This window comes from Micropterus salmoides, unplaced genomic scaffold (genome assembly GCF_014851395.1).
Source record: "Micropterus salmoides isolate LMB-PRFRI ecotype aquatic unplaced genomic scaffold, ASM1485139v1 Ms_hic_scaffold_4, whole genome shotgun sequence".
Taxonomy (NCBI): Eukaryota; Metazoa; Chordata; class Actinopteri; order Centrarchiformes; family Centrarchidae; genus Micropterus; species Micropterus salmoides.
This window is the reverse complement of record NW_024043372.1, coordinates 27996754-28016806: the sequence shown is the minus strand read 5'-3', so window position 1 is coordinate 28016806 and position 20053 is coordinate 27996754. Positions and strand designations below refer to the sequence as shown.

The 20053-nt window shown below is 41.2% G+C and overlaps 4 protein-coding genes and 1 non-coding gene across 5 annotated transcripts in view; 4 read left to right on the top strand and 1 right to left on the bottom strand.

Moving 5' to 3' along the window:
• Window positions 1-1864: 1864 nt before the first annotated feature.
• rplp0 (ribosomal protein, large, P0) lies at window positions 1865-4843 on the top strand. Its single transcript, XM_038695703.1, is given in 9 exon segments — window positions 1865-2001; window positions 2283-2390; window positions 2533-2708; window positions 2952-3039; window positions 3600-3698; window positions 3700-3747; window positions 3904-4089; window positions 4216-4356; window positions 4619-4843. Coding segments are annotated over 8 exon segments (951 nt in total). The 5' UTR covers window positions 1865-2001; window positions 2283-2336; the 3' UTR covers window positions 4778-4843.
• On the top strand, window positions 3345-3472 carry LOC119887015. The gene has a single exon (XR_005441596.1). It is a non-coding gene; the product is annotated as a small nucleolar RNA SNORA63 (small nucleolar RNA).
• A 3129-nt stretch (window positions 4844-7972) lies between the features above and the next one.
• On the top strand, window positions 7973-10877 carry LOC119886605 (golgin subfamily A member 7-like). Its single transcript, XM_038697452.1, has 6 exons — window positions 7973-8104; window positions 8505-8627; window positions 8712-8864; window positions 8988-9089; window positions 9700-9759; window positions 10072-10877. The coding sequence occupies exons 1-5, from the start codon at window positions 7982-7984 to the stop codon at window positions 9745-9747; spliced, it is 549 nt and encodes a 182-aa protein (XP_038553380.1). The 5' UTR covers window positions 7973-7981; the 3' UTR covers window positions 9748-9759; window positions 10072-10877.
• A 216-nt stretch (window positions 10878-11093) lies between these two features.
• On the top strand, window positions 11094-20028 carry r3hcc1 (R3H domain and coiled-coil containing 1). Its single transcript, XM_038697451.1, has 9 exons — window positions 11094-11253; window positions 11476-11618; window positions 12458-12595; window positions 13882-14419; window positions 14622-14803; window positions 15030-15100; window positions 15198-15293; window positions 15834-15974; window positions 18654-20028. Exons 2-8 carry the CDS (start codon window positions 11515-11517, stop codon window positions 15941-15943), a joined length of 1239 nt encoding a protein of 412 aa, XP_038553379.1. The 5' UTR covers window positions 11094-11253; window positions 11476-11514; the 3' UTR covers window positions 15944-15974; window positions 18654-20028.
• The window catches only part of loxl2a (lysyl oxidase-like 2a), a 32721-nt gene continuing 29012 nt past the window's right edge, over window positions 16345-20053 (bottom strand). The window contains exon 14 of the mRNA XM_038697450.1: window positions 16345-18309. Within this exon, the coding sequence (XP_038553378.1) occupies window positions 18239-18309 (71 nt within the window). The 3' untranslated portion in view covers window positions 16345-18238. The remainder of the gene's footprint in view (window positions 18310-20053) is intronic.

Below are 20053 nucleotides of genomic sequence, written 5' to 3'. Positions count from 1 at the left end.
TGCAGGACATTACACGTTTACTACAGCTTTTAAGTTGGTTCCCAACCTTTTGGCTTGGCCAAGGGATGCTTACTTAAATATCATTTTGTGTAGCAGAAACATGTTTCTATCTTCTTAATTATCTCATGACCCCATACCTTTTATTTTGTGACCCCTTGTCACTAAATAAATAAAACTACACGGTAAAGCTCCGTGAGCGCCATTTAATTTTTTAAGTCTGTATTAGTTTCAAGTAAATACCCATTCAAATTGTATTGAAAATCAAAACCCCAGACAATAATTTGATCCCAACTGGTTCTCCAGTGGTCAAACAACAATGTCTACAATCAGACTGGCCTATTAAAACAAAGTAGTTCAATATACCTGACAAACACAAGGACAAGACAACACATCTCTCTGGAAAGGAGAGATTGTGACCTGAAGTCTGTACTCTGTGAGCGCTCGGAGCTTGCCAGCAAGCTCAGAGAGGTGCGGGTGGCTATCAAGAATCTCCAAGTACTCTAGGTCCTGCAGCTGGTGAAGGTGTAGGAAATCTTTTTCTGGTACATGTTCATGGCGAAGTTTGAGTGTTTTGAGCTTTGGAAAAAGTTGTGGGATTTGAGCTGTGTGAGCTCCCAAGTGTGAGGGCCAGGGGTCGATATGGAGGTGCAGGAGATTTGGCACCTGCGCTGCTACGGCTGCCATGTCCACAGAGGATAATCCTGCAACACGCAGTGTGAGACTGGTCACTGTGGCTGGAATGGAGGTGACATACTTCTTAACAGGCGGGCCCTTGACAATGACCAGGGTTGACAGTTCAGGGAGATCACTCAGCCATGTTTTCAGGTGACCCACAGGTGATGGCCGTCTTTGGGGCATCTCCTGACCTGAGTGACTGTAGAAAACAGCAAGACTCGTCAGGCCAGGCATCAGCCGCATTGCATCTTCTGGTAATGGATGCTCCATGCAGCTGATTAGTTCCAAACTGGACAAGGCTGGGACACCAGCTTGTCCATGTGCTCCTCTGGGAATATTGTGAGGGGCGAACAGTATGTGCATAATGGACAATGAGAGGTGCTTCAGCTTAGGCAGGCAATTAAGTAAGGATTGAAGCATCCAAATGGGTTCTTCAGAGATCCCAATCTGATGACAAACCAGGTGTGTCAGATTTGCAAACTGGGAGACAGCAGAAATGAAGATACCCATTGCTGTAGTGGGTAATTTAACATCACACATGCTAAGGTGGGTCAGCTGCTGGGGCCGGCAGACTGTGGAAGCATCTAGCAAAAGAGAAGTGCGACAGTTTCTAATAGCCAGACGCTTCAAATCTGGAAAGTCCTTTAAGCAGTCGAGGCTCGCTTGAGAGCTTTTGTCCATTACCACTGTGGTGAGGGAAGGAAGGGACAGGGCAAGCTGTTTCCAGTCCTTAGCTTTGCTGCTCCTCACCACCACACTTGTGACTCTTCTGCGGCGGAGACTGGCCCAGAACTGACTGTTGTAAGAGCCATACTGAAAACTCAGAACTACTGACCAGTCTTTCCAAAGAGATCCGTGGTCAACAAGTTTTTTGAAATACTTGCAGGACGCCCGGACGCTAAACTTGTCTGCCGCTGACAGGTAGCCAAAAACGTGGTTCCAGACCTCTGACGGAAGCAGTAGAGCCGACGGTAACATTGCTTTGCTCTAGATATGTTAGCTAACTACATATATATGGATATAACACCGGTATTCACTTTGCGAGTTACCATAACCTTAAACCTTGGCTGAAAGAAAGAAACACCTTTCTTTACTCCATGCTTACTGCTTTTAGTTGGCACGTGATCTACTTTGAGTGACTCGTAGGCTGTAGTGAGATGGATTCTTCTTATTGGCTAGTGTGGCAACAGAGGTGATTGACACACCAACCATCCAATAGTTGTTTAGCTGATGCCGTAACTCCAATGTGATTGGTCACCAGTTTGGTATATATTTTCCTCGCGGCCATCATCTTCCTCTTTCTTTCACGCGACCCCTTTGAATAAGGTAAGGCTCGTCTTTTGTGCTTTCCGAAAACGAAGACACTAATATAAAGATCAAGATTATATTTGAGAAAAATCGTCTATAGCACTTTTAAAGATGTGTTATGCCCCTTTCAAGGTACGGTTGTGACTTAACGTTAAGTTTGCGCGGCCTGTTCTTAGCTAGCCTGCGATTAGCCTGCCACGTTAGCCGTCGACCACATGTCAGGATATACAGGATATCTAGGATTGTGTCGTTGCCTGTTGGGTATCTAAACTACATGTATTTTTATTTTTGGGCTGTAGGTACTACCTTGTCTTTAAACCAGCTGTTAAGCGATCCTTGGAAGCACTGCAAAGATGCCCAGGGAAGACAGGGCCACGTGGAAGTCCAACTATTTTATGAAAATCATCGTAAGTAGGACTTGACTTATGTAAGTTCATATTCACACATAATCTAATCTTTGTTTAGTGTATATTGAATATACACATAGTAAGTTACTTTCAGTCTTGTTTATCTGTGACTTACTAACGTTACTATGCTCTTTATCTGTAGCAACTTTTGGATGACTATCCAAAATGCTTCATTGTGGGTGCAGACAATGTGGGCTCCAAGCAGATGCAGACCATCCGTCTGTCTCTGCGTGGCAAGGCTGTGGTGCTGATGGGTAAAAACACCATGATGCGCAAAGCCATTCGTGGCCACCTGGAGAACAATCCTGCTCTGGAGAAGTAAGTTTATGGTTTCCTCTACTTTTGCTACTCTGAACCACCAGTTATTATATAGCAGGATAAGTTACAATGCAGCTTGCGTGGTACTGCTTTGTCGTTCCCCCTGCAAACAATAACCTGTTTCCTCGCTATACCTGTCTGTCACCATCTTGACTGCCAGGGACGTAAGGTTTCAGACATTAACAGCATTTTAGAAATGGCAGTCTGCTTACATATTTAACAGTCAATCTCATGGTTTCACAGGCTCCTGCCCCACATTAAAGGGAATGTGGGCTTTGTCTTCACCAAGGAGGATCTGGCTGAGGTCAGGGACCTGCTGCTGGCCAACAAGGTAAAAGCCCAAGAGAAATCTGACGGAACAACCACTTCTAGTGCTTCTAGTTGTACAACCAGAGTCTAGATTGCTGCTAAAATTTTATGATGCATGACATCTCTATAGATATACACTTGCATCATTGTGTAGATTTACATTTAGTAAGTACATGGTAACAACTTGGAAAAGTGTCTAACTGAATAAAAACATTATTCAGCAGTAAGTGCTAGCACATGACTTCTGAAGGTCATGTGCAGCTGCAATCAGTAACACCCTAGGAACCAAGTTGATCAGTACAGTCTAACAGTATTCTCACAGTCGACGTGCAGGATAAGTTACAATGCAGCTTGTTTGGTGCTGCTTTGTCGTTCCCCCTGCAGATAGTAACCTGTTTCCTCGCTATACCTGTCAGTCACTATCTTGACTGCCAGGGACGTAAGGTTTCAGACACTTATACAGAAAACAGGAGAATCCAACTTAAAACTTGCTGAGCCTCCAGAAACCCGTTCAAGCCTGCCCTTAATATGCAAGTTAGGCAAAATGGCACACTAAACTGTTATAAACTTGTTATACCCCAGGTACCTGCAGCTGCCCGTGCTGGAGCCATAGCTCCTTGTGATGTGACTGTACCAGCCCAGAACACTGGTCTGGGTCCCGAGAAGACCTCTTTCTTCCAAAGCTCTGGGTATCACCACCAAGATCTCCAGGGGAACCATTGAAATCCTGGTGAGTTGGAAGTGTTACACGGCGTTATTTCACTGACACAGGACGTCCTGTTGAAGCAACTGTTCCAGCCTACAGTGAAACACACAGATGTTGATGCTAACCGAATGTCTAGCAAAAATGTTTGCATCAGTAACTAACCAGTATTTCTGTCCCCAGAGTGACGTCGGTCTGATCAAGACGGGCGACAAGGTTGGTGCCAGCGAGGCCACACTGCTCAACATGCTGAACATCTCACCCTTCTCCTTCGGCCTGATCATCCAGCAGGTGTATGATAATGGCAGTGTTTACAGTCCTGAGGTGCTCGACATTACAGAGGCTTCTCTGCATGCCAGGTTCCTGGAGGTGAGATTAAGTCTTTGTATAAAGAACTGTTCTTGCAACTAAAACTAATTCAGTAAGATCGCTTGTCATATTTCCAGTTGTTAATCTGTAAATTGGTTCGTTAAATAAAATTTGTGCATTCTTTAGGGTGTGAGGAACATTGCTAGCGTGTGTCTGGAGATTGGCTATCCCACTTTGGCCTCTGTACCCCACTCAATCATCAATGGCTACAAGAGGGTCCTGGCTGTCGCTGTTGAAACGGACTACTCCTTCCCCCTGGCAGACAAGGTATACACATCAGACCAGTAACTGATCCCCATTAGTTAAACTGCAGGACATGTATTTAGTTGAAGCCTGTATAGTGATGAATTAATCACGCTGCCAAGAGCAACATGTGTTCAGTGTTTCTGGTCAGTGAGGATGCCTCTTTTCAGACAGCCCCTTAGATTCAAAATTGTCCTAGAGCCTATAATCTGAGACACGTTTTGCATTACCAAGAAACCGCTTCACATAAATGGAAAACTAACATACCTTTTTTTGTCCTCCAAAGGTCAAGGCCTTCCTGGCAGACCCATCTGCTTTTGCTGCTGTCGCAGCACCTGCAGCAGCTGCTGAAACTGCTGCAGCTCCAGCAGCTGCTGCCAAGGAGGAGGTTAAGGAGGAATCTGAGGAATCAGATGACGACATGGGCTTTGGTCTGTTCGACTAATTCAAATACTGAACAGAACCAGATAAGAATCAAATAAGACCGTGATTCAATAAAATTGTCTCTCTAGCTCTGTGCCTTGTGTGGATTTTTCTTGGCTTGAGTGGTATAGCTGCATGTGTTATAAGTGATACTGAATGTGTGGGTACTAAGGAGGAATGAAGCCCACTGATTTGCAGATGTTGTGTAAACTTTGTTTGTGCCGAATTCTGATTGCATGCACCTCTCGGGCAGTTAACGGTCATGTATGCTGAGAAAGTGGGGATGCAAATCTCGGCAGGTGGCAATCTTCTGGTGAACTACGCATCCACCAAGATACACTTCAGACCCTTAGTTTTGCACATTGATCAAATGTGGTAATCACCATATTTGCTGAATCTCAAATGTTAGTTCATATTGTAATATATTAACTACTGTAAATGTTAAAATATACTTTGAACCCCACAAAGGATGATATAACCTCCTAAAGCGGTAATGGGAGGTGCACGCTATTCTCGGTAGGCATAACACCTGGCTTGTATTGAACTTAGGAGGTGCTCAAAGCAGCTTCCTCAATCCACTGACTGGGTTCAAAGTTTGTTGAAAAATGAACATTTTGCTGGGTGACTTCATTTTTCCCGAGAACCACTAAAGACTTCCTGTTTTGGTGTATCTGCCTTCAAAATAAAACTAGATATTCTGCCAATTTTGTGATGGATGAGAATGTAGATAAGTTTATATTCACTTAGCAAAGCTGCGCACTGAAACACTACACATTTCATTGCATTTTAATTTATTTAAATAAGTAAAAACCGTTGAGTGGCCATGGATTAAACCAGCCTGACTTTGATATCCCAGTGGGGCTTTTGATAACATTTAGATCAGATTGAGTAAGGGTACTAAATTTGGCTGATTTGTGCTGCATTATTAAAACTAAGCTGTGCAGTTTCAAATTCTATATGAAAATGTCTTTGTAGCCAAATGATTCAACAGCTTAGTTTATTATTATTAGCATCTAAGTGGTGGTGGGCAGATAAATGTTAATGTGGAAGTATGTCCACATGAAGTTCCAAGCTGGCAAAGAAAAGATATCCATCTAACACATTAGTAATGTTTTATTGCATTTGATAAATTAGCTTTATTTCAAAGTAAGTTTTACACGTACGTAGCTTGCTTTCTGATTCTGGGGCATAACAATAAATATAGTAGATGGAAAATACAAGATAAAGCAAATACTTCAGGTCAAAGAAGATAAAAAATATTAAAGAATATAGCCGCAATCGGATTATTAGGAACACCATACTAATACTGTGTTTGACCCCCTTTCGCCTTCAGAACTGCCTTAATTCTACGTGGCATTGATTCAACAAGGTGCTGAAAGCATTCTTTAGAAATGTTGGCCCATATTGATAGGATAGCATCTTGCAGTTGATGGAGATTTGTGGGATGCACATCCAGGGCACGAAGCTCCCGTTCCACCACATCCCAAAGATGCTCTATTGGGTTGAGATCTGGTGACTGTGGGGGCCATTTTAGTACAGTGAACTCATTGTCGTGTTCAAGAAACCAATTTGAAATGATTCGAGCTTTGTGACATGGTGCATTATCCTGCTGGAAGTAGCCATCAGAGGATGGGTACATGGTGGCCATAAAGGGATGGACACGGTCAGAAACAATGCTCAGGTAGGCCGTGGCATTTAAACGATGCCCAATTGGCACTAAGGGGCCTAAAGTGTGCCAAGAAAACATCCCCCACACCATTACACCACCACCACCGGCCTGCACAGTGGTAACAAGGCATGATGGATCCATGTTCTCATTCTGTTTACGCCAAATTCTGACTCTACCATCTGAATGTCTCAACAGAAATCGAGACTCATCAGACCAGGCAACATTTTTCCAGTCTTCAACTGTCCAATTTTGGTGCGCTCTTGCAAATTGTATCCTCTTTTTTCTATTTGTAGTGGAGATGAGTGGTACCCGGTGGGGTCTTCTGCTGTTGTAGCCCATCCGCCTCAAGGTTGTGCGTGTTGTGGCTTCACAAATGCTTTGCTGCATACCTCGGTTGTAACGAGTGGTTATTTCAGTCAAAGTTGCTCTTCTATCAGCTTGAATCAGTCGGCCCATTCTCCTCTGACCTCTAGCATCAACAAGGCATTTTCACCCACAGGACTGCCGCATACTGGATGTTTTTTCCTTTTCACACCATTCTTTGTAAACCCTAGAAATGGTTGTACGTGAAAATCCCAGTAACTGAGCAGATTGTGAAATACTCAGACCGGCCCGTCTGTCACCAACAACCACAAATTGCTTAAATCACCTTTCTTTCCCATTCTGACATTCAGTTTGGAGTTCAGGAGATTGTCTTGACCAGGACCACACCCCTAAATGCATTGAAGCAACTGCCATGTGATTGGTTGATTAGATGATTGCATTAATGAGAAATTGAACAGGTGTTCCTAATAATCCTTTAGGTGAGTGTATAGCCTGATTTGTATCATTCCACGTCCAGTTACGATGCATTTATAGCGCCTCCTAGTGGTGGATTTGAACGAGACTTTCAGGGTATGTGTGAGGTGCTTATGTAGACATATCCTGGAAGTTCTGTGTTGATTGGACAAACAATATGCATTTTGTTGCCTGTTTTGCGTTTTATCCCCTGCACTTTGTTTGCATTTATTGCGCCCCAGGGTGTTCGCTTTGAATGAAACTTTCACGGCATGTTTCATTTACTTATGAGGACATATCCTGTGAGTTTTGTAATGATCGGCCCTACGGTTGCTGATTTGTCATGTCCAGAACCACGCCCCTTTCAAAGTTCATTGGTCCATATCTTTAAAAGTAATTGAGATATCGACATGCTTTGTACAACTTTTAATAGGCTTGATCCAATGATGATTCACTGAAAATTTGGTGGCAATCGGAGCTACGGAGATGTCAAAAATGTGATTTTCAAAAAGTTCAAAATGGCGGAAAGAAACTCTAGGCAGACATTAATAGTCCTTGAGGCTTTTTTGTAGAGCACATTGAGCTCCAAAGTTAGCATTTTTAAGCCTTAATTATAGCGCCACCATATGGCCGATTGAGTTCATATTTCTATGGAAGCTGATGCACACCATTTCCAGTTATTCCCGCAAGTTTCATGTTTCTGTCTCATTCCAGCTCACGGGAATTTGAGACAAAAAATAATAATGATAATAATAATAACTAAAACACACAAACATAAATATGTACAATCACAACCAATACCTCTACGCAAAGGACAGTTTTATTGTGAAAACAAAGGATGAGCTGGTGGAGCATTGGTGCGCAGCCGCAGTACCACCAGGGGAATCGTCCACTATGGCTGAGGTAAGGGGGGTTTGGGATTTTAATTTTAAAGATCGACGCGTGATTATATGGCTGAATATTTAACATATTACGGTGATTTATTGATTTGGGTTATGATACAGGCTAACATTGTCATATTTTCCAGCGGCGTTGATTGACCAGCTAACGTAAGCTAACGTGTTGTTAGCTAATGGATCGTATTATTGAACGATTTTCTAATATAACCATAATTTACAACAGTTTTATTAACAGTGTCAACTGTCAGCTGAGTGAGAAAGAAGAAATGTTTATGTTGTGGTAGCTGTTAGCTTGTTAATCACGTTAGCATGTGTGTACACTGATTAGCTAACGTTATAAACCTGTGTAACATTAGCATGGGCGTCCTGGTTACTCTTCATGAAAGTCAGCCTTGTTTTTCCAGACCCACAGCTTACAGGACCTCCAGCAGCCCGCTGTCTCCTCCAAGGTGTTTGTTCAGAGGGACTACAGCTCAGGAACCATCTGCAGGTTTCACACCAAGTTCCCCTCTGAACTTGAGCCACGGGTATGTGCAATGTTTACATGGGCGTTGTGATGGTTGACTGAATGTTAAACTATTGTGTGTAATGTCTAAACTGTGTGGTTACAGCTTGATAAGCAGCAGTTTGAGGAGACCATCCACACCCTAAACAACCTGTATGCAGAGGCAGAGAAACTCGGGGGGAAGTCTTATTTGGAGGGCTGCCTAGCTTGTCTGACTGCCTACACGATCTTCCTCTGTATGGAGACACACTATGAAAAGGTAAAACTGCTCCAACGTTGTTTATATCATCAGCTTATACTTTTGTCTCTGGCCGGTCTGACAGATCTACATCTCAGCCTATATCTTAACTGTGTATGCTACTGTCTGTCGCTCTGTATGCAGGTGTTGAAGAAGATCACCAGGTACATTAAGGACCAGAATGAGAAGATATATGCTCCCAGGGGCTTGCTGCTGACTGACCCCATAGAGAGAGGCCTCAGAGTCGTATCCTTCTCCTAGCTAATGTCAGATGAATTGCATCACCAGGGCTAATTAATGGAGGCATTATGTATGTTGTCCTACGAGTATGTCTGTGTATTGTTTGTTTTTTTTAGTTCTACATAGCAGCACATTACTATGTCCACATTGTGATAATTGATGATTGTGATACAAAGAGGCTGATCTGCTGTCAGCTTTTTTGATTTTCAGTTTTTTAGTGGTCTTCGTAATGATTTATCTCCAGATCAGCCATAACTGTCCTAGGTAGTGTGTTGACATATGACAGTAAACAGTGGGGTAGAAAACTACTAAAGTTATACTGATATACTGTCAAATTAGGAGTACTGGTAGGTGTTGATAATGTTGCCTTGCCCATTTATAAATAATTTCCTTCTCCATGCTTGGTCAGGTTATACATGCACCTAATTTTACACACCACTTCTAAACTAACTAATGTCTTCTTAACCTTAGAAAATACTGTACTTGACTCCATAATGTCAGTAGTACATTTAAACATAACTGGTGCAACCTTGTGCATGCTAAGAAAAGGCAATTGTTGATAATTATATAAGTAAAATGTAGTACTGTGCATTTCCTTTAACTTGCTATCTTCTAGATTGAAATTACCATCTTTGAAGACAGAAGTATTGGTTCTGAAAGATAAAGAATTATTCAGGTATGGAAATACTTATGTATTTTTAATCAAGAGTCAGGTCGACTGGAAGAGTCTTGGGCCCTCTTATTTGACGTTTTTTCCCTTAACTCTAGAAATTACAATTTTATGAAGGGATTTTCACAAAACGGATCTCTGAATGCTTTTAATTCGATCATTTCATAGTGCTCACTCATTTCATAATGCTCACTTAGCAGCGCATTTACTACCAGCTAGTCAAAACATAAATGAACACTGAAATCTCCATTGTCAATACTTGTTGCTTATTGTTGATGCTAACACAATTTTCTTCTTTCTTTCTACCTCACTGTATAGGGGAAAGAAACAGACACTCCTCATCTGTCTGGCAGCACACATTCAGACATCTGCTTCACCTGAATGGATGTATATAATTTTAATCTGATCCTTTTCTCTGTTATTTATAAGTACTCTATCGTCTGCCTACCCTTTTAAGTTTTGTAAATGTGTTTTCAAGTCTTTTTGTACATGTGCCGATATAAATCATGCCCTAGGTGATCCAGACCGGTCTTTATGAATGGTGCCAATGTGACTGTAATAAATGCAAGTGCAAATAATATAACATGTGTATTCGCCAAGAACTGATTCAGAAATAGGTTGGGACGGAGTTGTTGTCACAGTCCATAAACAGCAATTCTTTTATGGGCAGTGCTCCACATTATTAACATGCTGGTTGTAGTTTTTGTTGAGGCAGATGTTTTTTGCATCTGTGTGTGAGTGTGATTATTTTTGGGGCGAGGGTGGATCATGTCTTGTGAAACACACATCGGAAGTTCTGAACTGGAGTTTTTGTGACTTTTTGTGTGGAGCATGTTTGCTGTTAACACAAAATAATAACATCACTGAGTACATTTTGAGATATGTCTGTCTCTGCCGTGTCATAGTACAACTGCAATCAGTTTCCTAAATCATGGTCAATGGTTCTGTCACGTTTCCCATAAGATTCAGTATCTATATTGCGAATGTCCTCTCCCTTTTCATTATCACCAAACACCACAGAGACCTTTAAACACTGAATTCCACAAATAATTGCAAAAGTTGGTGTTCGATACAACTGGTGTACTTTTCTTCCAAATGTTCTAAATAAATAGCCTTTTCCTGAAGTCTGCAGAGCTCCTTGTGTTTGACCTTATTTCAAATATCGGAGTGCATAAAGCTTTGAAGAAACCTGACTGCAGTATTATGTGTGGGAAATGGATTCCAAAACAAGTTAATTGTTTTAAATAATTATTAGCACATAAACCTACCAACACCTGCAGTTTTTTCAGTATGGTTTACCTAGATTAGTAAGTGTCGCTTTTATTCTGAAAAACAGACCGGATATGTTATTCCTTTTGCCTCCGGAAGCTAAACAATGATGGCTACAATGATGCTGAACCACCGCTGCCTGTGACTTAAATTGTAGTCCTTTGCGCTCATATGTCAACAGCACCTCAGTAAAACAACCCCAAGTCCAAATAGTGCACGTGAACCAACACGGTAAGCCCAGTTGAATTACTACAAGCTTGAGCCAGCGATTAACCTCACGTGCGTTAACGTTAACCAAAGTCGGCTAACGCTAGCTTTGTTTTGATTTGGTAACGTTAGTTTTAGGGAGTTAAAACATATCACACGGTTGCTACTGCTCACACGCAATCTGCATTTTGTTAATTAAGCTGACATTAGGTCGGTAATAAGTGAACTTCATCACTCTGTCCACAGGCCCCGTCCTTCTCTGTCCACCCTGGCGTTCACGTCTTGATGGCATTTCCCGATAACCGGTATCTACCAAAGCATGAATGTCAGTTCGTGCATCAGGTCAAGGATGAGCTGCAAACTTACCAACAGAAGAGCAGCCGCAACAGGTAAGTTAACGACCATTATGAAAATGGACCATATAAGTGTACAGCTTAACGTTTCTACAGTTTAATCATGTGATTGTTTTAAACTCTGTTAATGAAACTTTACAGATGTTTGCTTGTCAGACAAAAAGTGTTTTATTGTGAAGAACCCATCATTCCATTATGCATCTTCCTGTCATCTTGACAAAGACGTACAGTCTTATAAATAACTGTGATATACACTGTTAACACTTATTCATCACAGTATAGCATGGACTCAGTTAAACTTCAGGGATATGATGTTAGGAAGCATTAGCGATCAGTGTCACCTGTTTTGGTGCAAATGAAAGTAAGAACAGGTGCACTACCGAGGCATCAGCAAGACAACCTCCAAAAGGAAATGGTTTTACAGGCAGTGGCCACAGACAATGGCTCTCTCCTTATCCATGCTGGCTGATTGTTCTCTAGTTATGCATTTTGCTTGTGTTCTTGTAACATCTGGTAGCACAAGGCGGTACCTGCAGCCCCAGCTAACCTGGGTAAACTGCCTTCCAGTACTTTGCATGTGAAAGGCTTTAAATACTGAACAGGTCATCTATTGGATACATTAAAAAGTTCATAAAGGGCCTTTTAAAGAGAAGAGGTTTACATGCTCTAGTGTGTGACTGTCTGTGTTTGTGGTGTAACTTCCCACTGGCCGTGTTTTTTCATGCTGTTGTACCTCCTGGTTTCAATGAGACTATTTAAATAAAGGTTATCAACAATGACATTAAAGCCTCAGCAGCAAGTTTGTTTATTAAAAATGTGTAGTGTAATGTGTTAATGTCTTTCTCTGATGTCATGTCCTCTGTGTCCCCGTGCAGTGTGCTGCTGTTCCCCCCTCTACCCAGCAGACTGCGATACCTGATCCACACGACCATAGAGGACTGGCCAGAATTCACCACCTTCTCAGTCGGGGAGAGCTGGTGCCGTAGGGTGGTCGTCTGCCATTCTGAGCTCAGGTACTGAACGTAGACTTGAAGTAGATACTGAAAGTAGATCATATGCACATTGTTGGCCAAACTTAAATCTATCTTTGAAACTTTTGGTCTTATGCATCTAAAAAACTACTAGAAACCGATGTGATGGCAATTCGAGTTTTCAAATAAACAGCTCAGGCTAACACTAACACAGTCTTTCTGTGAAGTTTATTCAAATCCTCTGCAGAAGGATTCACAGCAACACACATATGCTGTATACATGTATGCTCGAATGAGTGAGGTGAGCTGAGTGAGCGTGTTATTTATCCAGGATTAGGGTCAATCATATCGTCCCACAGAGACGCGTTGTCCCTGAAGTCTGGATAACACAGAGAACAGAGATATTTCGACTGTGACTCTTACACAGATCACATCACACATGAGTCTCCCCGAGTCCAGGGTACATGCAATATGTTTGGAATTCCCATTACACTGACTTGTTGTGATCAGGTGGGAGTTCATACATGTAATTGTGACATGTTAAGAGTTAAATATTCACCTTTTGTGCAGTATTTTAAAAAGGTGTATGTGATGCGATTGAAACGCAGACTAACAGCTAAGACTGACAGTTAAAGTTAAATTTAAAGAAGGAAAAGTGTTCATTCAAGGTAGGTTTTAATACCAACTTTACAGCTTGTACCTAGATAATCTCTATAACGTATCTTTTACAAGATTTTAGTATTAGAAGAATTCTGCTCTCCGTTTGTAGTCAGAGTAGTATTGACTAATCATGTTTGAGCGGGCGTTGGTTGCATGTAGGTAAACAGTCCATGTGGAGAGCAAAACATTTTTTATCACTCTCAGAACCCTACAGATTAGCTTTAAAAAAACTTATCTGCATTCAAATCATCATCAGACGATAGACGATGGGTAACTAAACTATCGACAGATTTGATGTGCAATAACAATCTTGGCTCCAACAGTCAACATTCATGGCTGTGAATAAGAATTACTTTATTATCATCTTTACACTCTTTATAACACACGCACAAGAGAAACCTATACATGCAGTTGATGTGTAAAGATGTCAGAAGACTGATTGGTAGCCACAGCGCCACGGTTAGGAGTTATGTGCCTTGCTCAATGGCACCTCGGTAGTGCGCGCATACTGCCATATTACTCAGTATGTGATCTTTTCCAGTGATCTAATAATAATACTTTCCCCCCACATTGCTGCTGTTTGTTTTCCTAAATCCCTGATTCTTTTAAATAATGTTGAACATATTAAATGGGTGTTCCTATGTAAAGACATCTGTATTTTTCTGTAGGGGTGACGTAGAGGAAGACGGTGAATTGGAGAGCAACAACAGCTTGTGTGAAGAGCTCCTAAGAAGTAGAAGTAGGGAAGAGGTGGAGGGCAATGCCAAGCCTAAATCTTTGATCCCATCGCGAAACCGAGGACCCAAGAGGCCTGACAAACCCCTTTACCTGCCACGAGCTGCCCGGGAGAGACTGTCCTTACAAAACTCAAAAGGACCCTCGGCAGACCAAGTGTCATCCGGTCCAGCCTCAAGTAACTGTAGCTGCATCAGCAGTTCATCTGACTCGTGTTCCTGTCCTGAAACTACGGAGAACTCTAAGTCCTTATCCACATCCAGACAGGAAACTCTCCCCAGTGTAGCGGACGGTATCCTCAGCCATGTTGCTGACAGTTCAGCACTTTGTCCTCAGGTGCTGATGCTTCAGGAAGCTGAGCCTGTAGTCTGGGACGAGACTGTGTCCTGCTTTGCTAACATAACTCTGGAGGATGAGGAGAAGGACAAGGAAGACCTTGCTAGTGTGCCATGCAGTGATGTAACTGAAGAGGTAAGCCTACACACTTATTTTTATGTATTTTTTAGTCAATATAATTACTATAGTTATTATAATATATATTTTCCATTGTTCATTACTTATGTATTGAACATAAGTATTTTGGATTAACATTCATATTACATTAACCTCTTTCATGTTGAGGCCACATTAGCACCATAAAATATAACCAGTTATTTTGTGTTTGTCTCATCAGATCAAGGCACATCTGAAAGAGACAATGGCTGTTTCTATTGAGCATGTTCACAATGACTACTCCATATATATGAACATGTGTATCACTATCGACCCGGATGACTTTCGCCACGTGATCGAGATCTATGACTTCCCAGCTATATTCAGAACAGAGGACCTCCTGGATGCTTTCACAGAGTACAGGTGCAAGCAGGGGGCTTAGATCCTAAACTTCTCTACACATCTGTCAGTTTGTCTGCATGGCTTTAAGTTTATTCATTTTTTAGATTTAAAGTTTTTCTGTATTTACTCTACACCAAAAACTTTATATTTGAGAAATCGTCCTGTATGTCCCATCTCGTAAATTGAGAAGATCTCAAACAATTAATCTAGCTACCAAATTCATTAAGTGCTTTCCTGTCTGCTTCAGTGATGGCGGAATGAAAATCAAGTGGATAGACAACACACATGCCCTGGGGGTTTTCTCCAGTGAGCCGGCAGGTGGGAGTCCTCGCTGTACAATGAATGTAGTGGATTGAGGTTAAAAGGTGAATGAAAATGACTAAAAATGTGTGTATATACATTGTGTCATATGCAGCACTCCATGCCCTCTCCATCTGCCATCCGATGCTGAAGACAAGATCCCTAGCTGAAGGGAGTAAAAAGGCCAAAGCCAAAGCCATGAGATGGGCAGGTAAGATAACTTTCATTTGAACCCTGTAGCTACTTGAAATAAATTTGCCTATTGTGGTTCGGGAGATCATACCATAATTTAGTTGACAACTTCTGTGGTACTTTTGTTACGCCCCACCCTTTGGTGGCAACATGGGGCGAACAACACCCTAACACTGACCCAAACTCAACACAAATAAACACCTTTTAAAACAACCAAATCAAGGGAATTTATTAACATAACTAGACGATAAATTAAGAACACCAAAAACACAAGAACATAACACAAAAATGCCCCAGCTGAGCGGCAGCAAGGCCAGCAGTCCCATATCAAGAAGGGCCCCTCCTGACACTTGCACAGCAACTTTTAAAGCCCGCCTTCCAAGGCCAGGTGGACCTTATTTGGTAATTAGCTGGAGCACTCCCAGAGCAGAACTGAAGGACAGAAAACATGGACACAGCACAGGGAAACGCATACAGCTGTAACACTTTGTATTCAGAAAGGGAATTTGATTTAACACTGGATGATGTGGATCAGATGGTTGTTTGTGCTGTGTTCCAGAGTTCCTCCAGCCAGTGAAGGAGCGTCCCAGGACAGACTGTGCTGTAGCCCAGCGGATGGTGACCAGAGCCTTGGGGCTGCAGGGACGAGGGAGAGTGCAGCGATTTTGAAGGGAATTGCTAACTCTGTTGGCTAATGCAGGTGATGTGTTTTTGGCATTTGAAGTCCACAAAGTAACCTTTATTTGTGACCTGAAGGTTGGCCGTTGTTCCTTTGTGACTATGACTTTCTTGTTGCTTTTAGTTTTTGGGGGAGCTGCCTTTTATCTAATCACATGCAAGGATTCTTGTCACATTTAGTAACACTGTGGTTATGTCTTTGAGTCCAACTATAACTGCCCTTGTGATTTGATTGCTAGAGATCAGAACACCAAACCTGGGATAGCACATGTAAAATATTTAACTGTAGAATATACAGTACTTTTGTCATGTTACAGCTTTGTGTCTCTCTTTCATCCTGGGTTCCTTTCATACCAACATTTCCATACACTGAAACATTATATAAATTGGGATGTGCTTTGACCATTTTTATTTAAAAAATGTAATGCTCTTCCACATTCATCCATGCATACAAAACAGTCAAGTAGCAAGCAAGCAAATACCCCTTTGCATAACCCTTGAATTTTCATATACATATACTACTTACTTACATATTTGTGGCTTTTACAGTACATCCATATCATATCATAGTCCCTGACAGCAATAATGTAACAAAAATCACCAAACTCACGGAGAAAGAAGCTTGAGGGCATGCATGGATCATGAAGATGAAAATGTGTCTACTGTAGCAACCAAGAAAACAAATCAATAAATAAAACATTTTTCTTAAAGTGAGCTCAAGTATATGGAACATGAAATCCCGGAAGGGAAAAAAAGAAAGCAAATTTCCTGTCAGTTTAATTCTGACAATTTATGTTCTTAACAGCTTTTCTAAGAAACTAATCCAAGCAACTGTTGTCATAGATGAATCTTCTGTATTCGGCACTGGAGGGGTCGTGGCAGATGATGTTAGGGTGACCAGACGTCCCGAAAAATTCAGGACCGTCCCGAATTACGAGAAGTTGTCCCGACTCCTGTCCGGTTTGTCACGAAAATTAGACTGATTCTAGCCTAATTAATCATTAAATACTGATCGTTGTGTTGTTCTCTTGCTCCAGCTGGAGTTACAGATTATCTGTACATTGTGTCAACAGCGTTATTATGTTCTAGCCACAAAGTAACACTCATGCTCTTTTGCTCTTTTTGTTTTCTTGTGGTTAGTGGAAGTTACAGTTGCGAGGACTGGGAAAGTGTAGCTTCAGGCAACCACGGCGGAGAGATCTTCAATTCAATTTTATTTATATAGCGCAAATCACAACAACAGTTATCTCATGGCGCTCATAAAAGAGCCGGTCTAGACAGTACTCTGTGATATTATTTATAGAAACACAACATGCACGTTGCGCAGACAGATGTGACAGACACCGCACTGATGAATGAATAAAATAAAAATCGAAATCAGGTAAAAGATCATGATTTACCCACTGTTGCATATCCACAGTTGTGTTTTTCCTAATGACAGGCAGGTGACTTCATGAACAAAAATAAGCAATTTTAGCGTTGTTGTTTTGATGTTCACGTGTGTTAATGTTCATTGACACTGAATGTACCAGTAGCCACGTCCCTCGTCCCGAATTTCATCCATTCTCCTCTGGTCACCCTAGATGATTTAAAAATAAATCCAACATTTGGTAGCCTATTTTACAGTTTTGGTTACAAGTTGTAATCCTTTGTAGAAAGTTAAAGAAAAAAAGACACACTATCTACAGTAATTATAATAATGTACTGCATTTGTTTTCCGTTACTAGTTAAATCCTTTAACTATCCAATACTGTGGAAGCAAATGTGATTTAAACACCCCCCTGTTCAATTCACCTGTTTTGTGGGAAGAACATACAGTTCGAGATTCAGTTGTAGCACCACATTTAGCAGTCGACTATTTTCATCCATTCAATGCAAACCCAACATCATCTAATGCCTTTTGGTATGAGGCTTTTCCCAAAGTCTTTGGTCAAACTTTGGCTTACAAGACAACTGTTGGCACATTTGATTGAATAAGTTATTTGGCTGCAACCCTCCCTGACATCTTTACCAATAAGCACCAGGTTAAAACCTTCATTTCACTGACAACAAAGGCACTAAGACACGATAAGCGATAAGAACCCACACATAGCTGAATGTGGTTAATCGATTAAGTAAGCAAGCATTTTCCTATTGAATCATTGTCCATTGTACCAGTTGAGCCCTGAGCCCAACAACAATCCAGTACTGCTCCAAGGAAGCAAAACAGTACAGCACCTCTAGTGGTTGTCAAACATTAATAAACACTTCCCTAATGTCAGAGTGTCCGCGTTGTCCGTCTTCGGTCTACCTGTGTGAAAGCTGGTTGGTCAGCAATCCTGGGAACGTGTCCTCTGTTTCTGAACTCCGTGAGCCACCTGTGAAGTCAGACAGGGAAAGGATGACGAAGACAAAAGCAAATCTATGTAACATGATACCAATCAAATTCTGAAGCCCCTGGTGAAACACTGCTAACTTTAAGAGGGCGCCACTCTTTTTGATCTGATAAAATGGCACCATTTGGACAATAACTCCCCCCCCCCCGACGTGATGAGCTGACCAGTGATGTCCCAACTAGGAAACAGTAAAGTGGACTGTTCTCAAAATCAAGCAAATGTTTGTCTAAAAAAGTCCACTAACTTTTGGCAAAGGTTTTATTCTGTACCATGTTGTGATATGACACCGTTTTTAAAATATTATCTTAACTTTCTGTTTTCTACAGAAAGATCCAGCAGAGCTCTGCCTCCGTTCACTGGCCCTCTGTAGAAGCTCCACAGTGGCCACAAACAGCTAGCTGATTATTAAGAGCACGACTACCTTCCAAGACAGTTTGCCTGCTTCTCTGATTGGTGCAGCAGGTTTGCATGGTGAAGGAGGAGACTCTTCAGAGTTGACTGCCACACATCAGCAACATCCACCCCTGCTGAAATGTCCTTGAGCAAGACAGTGAATCACCACCAGCCTCAAAGTGTCTGTTCTGTTGCTGAACCTCACCCTGTTGGACATTATTGTTGAAAGTCCGATGCAAGCGGTGATTTAAAATAGAAAAGGCACTGGGGGGAAAAAAGCTCTTTGCTTGTTCTGATTTGATTGCATGTTGCCTTGAAAGTGCGTTTCAAGGGTGTTAAAATTCCAGGCAAGGCGTTTCTTTCCTCCTTGCTCAGGTGTTGCAGGATTGATTGCATCACTCTGTGTAAGTAGTCATTCTTTTTAACGTTGAAATCCGTCAGATTATTTCTCAGGATTTGGTCAAAATTATTACCTTGTGCGCTGTAGTCACAGGTAGATTTATAATATGGAATGCACAATTCCAGCTGACAAATATAATGTAGATCCATTAACAGAATCTGACCTGTTAAAATGATAACACTAAGTATGGTTTTCAGGTGCCAGCGTTCCAGTTAAGAGACACAGTTGTAAAGGAAAAAACTTACTTGACAAGATTTTGTAATTTTTTAGTTCATTTAAAAAGTATTATAAGCGAGTTATAATATGTTCAGTTTTTGATATTTATTTGTTTCCTCTAGATAACAAAATCTACCTTAGGATTGTTAACGCAGAGGCAGTGTTCAATTTCTTTCTCATTCCACATGAAAGAAAACTGAGTTTGTGTTTCAGAGACTTGTTATATGCTGGGCTCTTTACCTGTTACTGAAAAGTCAGTTTTGTATCATTTTGTCATTGATTTAACATGAATCTTACCTGGTGTATGAGTTTTGTATTCAGTAAAAGATGCTGAGAGTATTTTATTGTCAAATTGAAATGGGACGTTAACCTGAAATGATCTTTTGTGCCTGAGGGAAAAGAAGACTTGATGGTAGCATTAAATGCTGCACAATCCCATGGAAATATGAAAACTGTACATGGTAATTAAGTTGATTCATTTTGTTAAAGATGTTTCAATGTTTTATGTAAATGTTATATAAACATACAGTGCTGCCAAGATGTGGACAGTAGATAGTAACAGTGTTAAATGTTAATTATCTTAACCATGTTAAATTTCTGACTCTAACCTTAAATATCTGGTGAAAAGTATAAAACACATTTATTATTTGATTGCAAATTCTGTGGAATCAAATAAGTTCAAACCCCCATGACTAGAGTGTGAAAGATGCCTTCATT

Coding starts and splice junctions, on each gene's coding strand:
- r3hcc1 (XM_038697451.1), top strand. CDS start 11,515: ATGGCATTTCCCGATAACCGGTATCTACCAAAGCATGAATGTCAGTTC. Junction 11,619..12,457: donor CAGAAGAGCAGCCGCAACAG/GTAAGTTAACGA, acceptor GTCCCCGTGCAG/TGTGCTGCTGTTCCCCCCTC. Junction 14,804..15,029: donor GATGCTTTCACAGAGTACAG/GTGCAAGCAGGG, acceptor TGTCTGCTTCAG/TGATGGCGGAATGAAAATCA.
- LOC119886605 (XM_038697452.1), top strand. CDS start 7,982: ATGTACAATCACAACCAATACCTCTACGCAAAGGACAGTTTTATTGTG. Junction 8,628..8,711: donor CCTCTGAACTTGAGCCACGG/GTATGTGCAATG, acceptor GTGTGGTTACAG/CTTGATAAGCAGCAGTTTGA. Junction 8,865..8,987: donor TGGAGACACACTATGAAAAG/GTAAAACTGCTC, acceptor CTCTGTATGCAG/GTGTTGAAGAAGATCACCAG.